General features: G+C 34.8%; 1 protein-coding gene across 1 annotated transcript; it reads left to right on the top strand.

The window, feature by feature from the left end:
- The first annotated feature begins 402 nt into the window (after window positions 1-402).
- Window positions 403-4010, top strand: LOC109239921 (uncharacterized tRNA/rRNA methyltransferase slr1673). The gene is made up of 4 exons (XM_019406520.1): window positions 403-745; window positions 2418-2715; window positions 2935-2985; window positions 3427-4010. The coding sequence occupies exons 1-4, from the start codon at window positions 435-437 to the stop codon at window positions 3835-3837; spliced, it is 1071 nt and encodes a 356-aa protein (XP_019262065.1). The 5' UTR covers window positions 403-434; the 3' UTR covers window positions 3838-4010.
- The last annotated feature ends 1882 nt before the right edge of the window (window positions 4011-5892 follow it).

Here is a 5892-nt window from a genome sequence, read left to right as displayed (position 1 = left end):
TATCAGCATTTTCTAACGCTCAATTGTTGATCCTCACAAGATCGGAAAGGATTATCCGTTGTGTTCATTGTATATCTTCTTAGTTCTAGAGATTATTATACTTAGCTAAGATTTACCACATCATTTTCTTTAGTTGATTTATTCAAAAAGGTTGTAATATCTTTTGAGTCAAACAATACACATTATAAACATTCGTCAAAAAGTGTATGCACTTAATTATCCAGTATTTCCGGTATTGATAATGTTCGTATTATAATTCCGGCATAACTTTGTCAACGAATCAAATAACAAATACTAGGGACCAAATGGACGATCTGCAAAACAAAAGGATCTATTTGCAATTAATCCAGGTATATAGGCGTTATTGTAATTTATTAAAAAATGTCCATTTATACACTTATTCTGTACAAAAATGAAAACAAAGCGAGTCAACAATGCAATCCATAAACACTTGTTGGATTTCTCCTGTCCATTTTCTACAAATTAATGCTTCAAATTTGGATTTGAAGTCTTCAACTTTAGAATATAGGACCAAAATTCAACCATGTAGCTCAAAGCCAAATTCTGCAACTGATATTATTAATAATGAGAATATATCTGAAAAGGTTGAATCTTTACCGTTTCATGTGAAATCAATCACAAGTACTTCAAACCCTTTTGTTAAACACTGCCTTAAGCTTCGCCAGAGTTCCTCTTATCGCCATTCTCATGGTTCTGTTCTTCTTGTTGGCTCTACCCCTATTAGGTAAATTCTTTTTCTTTAAATTGAATTCTTTTTTTCCCTTTTTGAAACTTTAAGTGTCTCTTTGTCTTTGGTTTGGATTATTTCATCTGATTTAATCAGTAAAATTTTAAGTTACTCAGTTTTGTTACGTACTTTGATTTGGGTTGCTATTCACTAATAGCCATGTATTGAAGACAATGAAATTTGTTAATTTCAAAATAACTATCTAGTAGTGGTTTACTTAAAGAATGAGATAATTGAAGGGGAGCCTTGGCATAGCCGGTAAAGTTGTTGTCATGTGACCAGAAGGTCACGGGTTCGAGCCGTGGAAATAGCCTCTTGCAGAAATGCAGGGTAAGGCGGCGTATAATAGACCCTTGTAGTTCGGCCCTTACCCGTACTTTGCACATAGCGGGAGCTTAGTGTACCAGACTGCCCTTTTATTAGGAGTTAGAAAATTCTCCTTTTCTTTTGCCCATATGTATGGTTCTTTTTTATTCTTTTTGTGGGATAATACTGTGTATGTTGTTGTATTTTTTTTGTTTTCTTTTTTACCTAAGTTCTATACTGAGTTTAGCCATCTCATGTCCTTAACTTGATGTCTTAGTCCTTGTTTATTGTCGTTCGCTCAGGCTAAGTCCTTTAGCTTGAGACTTAAATTTTAATGCCAAGCTGTTATAGTAATTGGATTGTGAAGCCATTTGCCTTAATGCCGAGTTAGAACTTAGAAGATTATTTATAGCATGTTTGACCAAGCTTCCAAAATCTATTTATTTTTACAAGTGTTTTTGTTTATAATGCTTTTCGAAAAGTACTTTTGGAGAGCGGCAGTTTGTCTTTGGCTAGAAATTTTGAAAAACAGCTTCCGCCACTACCAAAAGCACTTATCTTTTTCCTAAAAGCTTGGCCAAACACTGTACTTTTGGCGTCCCAGAAACTTGGCCAAATAGGCTATTAGTTCCATAGGGGCTTGCTTTCTTTTGATATATCATGGAATCTCGATATACTTGAGAGAGTAATAGCAGAGATGATTGAAATGTGTGATGATGTAGTGAGAAATGACGGAGCATTGATCTCAAAAAACTTACCCCATAGGAACAATATTGAGTTGCCTTGTGCTTTTCATGTTTCCAATCGAATGCTTATAATGAACAATATTGAGTTGCCTTCTTATCGTTCCTTCTTATAATGGCTCTGCTTATATCAACTGGTGAAATGAGAGGATGTGGACAGCATCAAATCTTAAAGGGACAGCTTCATATGTGATATGTGTACTTTTAGAACTGCCTAACCTCATTTTTTTAGTTTAAGAGTTCATTTTCATCTTTTATTGCTATGATATATAGATTGGATAACTTTCTGCTGAGTATTTTCTTCTTAGCTATGTCCTTTCTTACGTGCTCCCTTATGAATTGTTGGTTTGTTATCTTTTGCACTTGTTCATATTTTTTACTCATTCTTTTCATTTTATTTTTGTTTTATTTTATTTGCATTCTTCAATCTGCTTATTTGAAATTTTGAGCGACGTGGCCCTACAGATACCTCTTGGTTTGTCATTTGAAAGTTTGATCTTTGAAGAGGTACATCTTCCTGTAAAAGTTTGACAAAGTAGAAGGAAAATCTCTTGAATTAGTTCAAATTTAGACAATGTTGTCTTGGTGCTGATTAAACTCATCTATCTGACCTTTCTCAGGGAAATATATTGTTTTCAAGAAAGAGTACAAGAGAGACCTATTGCATTAGAATGCTTACTTGTACTTGATGAAGCTCCTGTACCCGATGGCCTAAATCTTCAATCAGTTCGCCTTGTCCGCATCAGCTCAACGGTGATGAAGAAACTCTCTGGTTTACAGTCCATTGATTCTATTGAAATGATTGCGTTAATGAAAATACCCTCAACATTTCACAGCGTTGATGATAAGTTTCTAGAGGAAGACTGCACTAGATGGTTCCAGAATGCTCATCGAATTCTAGTTCTTGATGGAATCCAGGTAATTTGGACTCTGATCTTAGTTACCTTTAGAATCCGTTGCTTTTTCTAGTCAGAAGAATCTGGGACTGCTAATCAGCAGTGACCAGGAATGCTACTTAAATCTTTTTTAAACTTTTCTTTTGTTTGACACTAATCCATTAAATGACTGTAAATCCATTAAATGACACTAATATTGCTTTCGTCAAGGCTTTCTTAATTTCCATACTGATTGATGCAGGACCCTGGTAATCTTGGCACATTACTTAGATCAGCGTTGGCATTTGGATGGGTAAGGGGATATTTTAACTAATTTTGATTTCAGAGATATTGTCCTTTATTTCCTTCAATGGTCAATTCCCTTTGTGCTCTGTAGTACTGCGTATACACTGAATTTGTTTGACGTTTTCACATTCTCAGCGTGGTTACTGCTTCTGCTTCACTAAACTATATTTGTTTGCGAAGGACAATGTTTATTTATTGATGCCGAATCTACTTTATTCATTAAGGGTTCTGTTCCGATTATGATCATGTCAGTTGATACTTGTGGTCAAGCACTAGTAATGCTTTTTGTAACTGAAAAATAATCTTATCGAAGTTACATAGGATAAACATTCTAGGCTCTATTGCACATTAATAATATGCTAAAGCAAGTACCATCTACAAATTGGATCTATCTTTCCATTGGCTGGAATAATTTGCCAACTAAGTAAAACTCCTCCATCTTTGGCAGGGCGGTGCCTTTCTACTACCTGGCTGTTGCGATCCTTTCAATGAGAAGGCGCTTAGAGCTAGTCGAGGAGCTTCCTTTCAGCTCCCCTTAGTTTCCGGTGGTTGGCTCCACTTAGATGCTCTAAGAAACCATTATAACATGAAGATGCTGGCCGGCCATCCTGCAAACGATCAAAGGCCAAGGAGACTTTCTAGGCTCTCACGAGACTTTGCAGATTCATTAGCAGATAAGCCCCTGTGTCTAGTTTTGGGCAGTGAAGGTGGTGGCCTTTCTGAGAAAGCTAAGGATGCAAGTGAGCTTGTGAGTATTCCAATGGCAGGAGAATTTGAGTCTCTTAATGTTTCAGTAGCTGGTGGAATATTCTTGTACATGTTACAACCTGAAAACCATGAATCTTTAAGCTCTACTTGAAGCATTGTCATCTTATTTCAACCAGCAAGGATTTTGAAGAAAGCAGACACAAATATAATCACCAAATTAAATGACCTAAAGAAGCTTGCCGGTAGAGGTGAAGTCAGAATTTCAACCTTATTGATTTTGGATTTTGGGACCACGACTTCAAGTATTAATGACTGGGTTCTAGATTTAATATTTATACATATTTCATAGATTCAAAACACCAAATACACTGTTTGAGCAAAAGCTATTGGGTTTGGCCGAACCTGCAGGCCGGCTTGTGTCTCCGTCCTTGCTCGCCGGGACAAAACACAAAAGCCAACCTTGGACACTTCACATATTGGTTCAAACCATAACATGCATTGTCCTGAGCTGAGGTGAATCCAAGATTTAAACTTGATGAGTTCAACCTTTAATTCTTAGCACTAACTTATTCTATCATTGAAATTATGAGTTTAAAATCTAATATTTGTAAAGATTTTAGTGTTTTTCACACACACACATATATATATATGTTCCCTGTCTAAGGTACCATTTTTTATCATTCATTATTATTGCTTGAGGAGCCTTCAAAAAATTTAATCCTCTTACTGTCGCCTGAGGTATTTGGATTAATCCTCTCAGGATAGAACAAAAAGCTATTTTGTAATAGCGACAGTACAAATTACAAAACTTTGGCGAACTCAAATGATGAAGTAATTTGCTTCTGAAATGATGCTGGAATGCAGTACAGAGAGGAGAGAGTTTGCAGATTTTTTGTGGCGAAAAATGAGGCTAACTGGCTAAGCCCCGAAATTTACAGCCAACGAGTTGAAGTGTTAACAGGTGCAAAGATGCTTGTTCATAGTAAGATGTTTCTTCGGGAAAAAAAGTTCAAAATTTTGTTAGGTATTATTTGGTTGCAAATCACCATTGGCAAAAGAAATGGCAAAATTTTAAATTACAATTTCACGCGAAAAAGACCAAAAAAATAAATGAAAAGGGATAAATAAACTTGATCCAAAAAGTATATCAATCTAAAACGAAAGCTAAAGCAATGAGGGCATGATGCTTGCTTTCTGCTCAACTTTTTAACAACTAGAAGTGTTTTGGGAAACTTACACAAATGTCCCGAATAAGTCTCAACTTACCAACCTTTAGCCATTAGTCACAGACTTACCAAAACTAGCGAAGCACGTATAAAAATTGAAAAGCCAAATAAATAAGGTTCTCTCTCCAAGAATCACATGCAAAGATCTCCTTCCATATTTTTAAGCGTGATTAGCAACATTAGATCCAAGGTAGCAAATAAGGTGATGAAATACAAAAAAAAAAAATACAATATTTCAAAAACCTAAGCAAAAAAGGAACTTTTTCGATGGGTATAGTTGAAATTCATTGAGAACGTATAGATAAGTTAATATATAAAATTTGAGGAAGATTGGAGGTGATTTCGACTGGTGTTGTATCAAAATTCGTAATTAAATCGAGTTCAAAAAGTTCTTCTGCGACACATGTATCACGCATGTATCTCACAAACAAGTATGTATATCTACGTGTGATACACAGTTGATAAAAATATGATACATATGTGCTACACAAATGATACATAGTGTGATACACATCATTTTTTTTCATGTTCAGTTTTCGAATTTTCAATTCAAATAACCTCAAAACTTCACCAAATCATCCAAAAAATGAGATTCAAGCTCCTTAAAATGTACCTATTCTAATAACACTCACTCAAAAGAAAGCAAAATTTTGGCCTTTTTTGGTTACAAATAGCTAATTGGCTTGCTAATATTAGTAATATTTTATGAATTGGCCGATTTTTGTAATGAGCTACTTATAAATGGACATAACTGGTAGTTTCCCAAGTGTTTTTATATAGAAGCACAACAATCTCCCTCTTCATTTACAATGAGAGACAAAGTTCCTTTGTAAAAAAAATTATTTCAAATATTTGTATTCCTCCATTTTCCATTTAGGCTTTAACCAAAAAACCCAACAGTCGTTCTGAAAAACAAACTCTTCTTTTTATTTACTTATATAATTTGTTTTTGCTATACAAAAAACTAATATTTATAATCG

This window comes from Nicotiana attenuata, unplaced genomic scaffold (genome assembly GCF_001879085.1).
Source record: "Nicotiana attenuata strain UT unplaced genomic scaffold, NIATTr2, whole genome shotgun sequence".
Lineage (NCBI taxonomy): Eukaryota > Viridiplantae > Streptophyta > Magnoliopsida > Solanales > Solanaceae > Nicotiana > Nicotiana attenuata.
Note: the sequence above shows the minus strand (reverse complement) of the source record. Positions and strands in the feature narration are given on the sequence as shown.

What these genes read in the sequence shown, in the direction of transcription:
- LOC109239921 (XM_019406520.1), top strand. Translation starts at nt 435, where the DNA reads ATGCAATCCATAAACACTTGTTGGATTTCTCCTGTCCATTTTCTACAA. An exon ending in GTTGGCTCTACCCCTATTAG is followed by an intron (nt 746 to 2,417) that starts GTAAATTCTTTT and finishes GACCTTTCTCAG; the next exon opens with GGAAATATATTGTTTTCAAG. An exon ending in TAGTTCTTGATGGAATCCAG is followed by an intron (nt 2,716 to 2,934) that starts GTAATTTGGACT and finishes TGATTGATGCAG; the next exon opens with GACCCTGGTAATCTTGGCAC.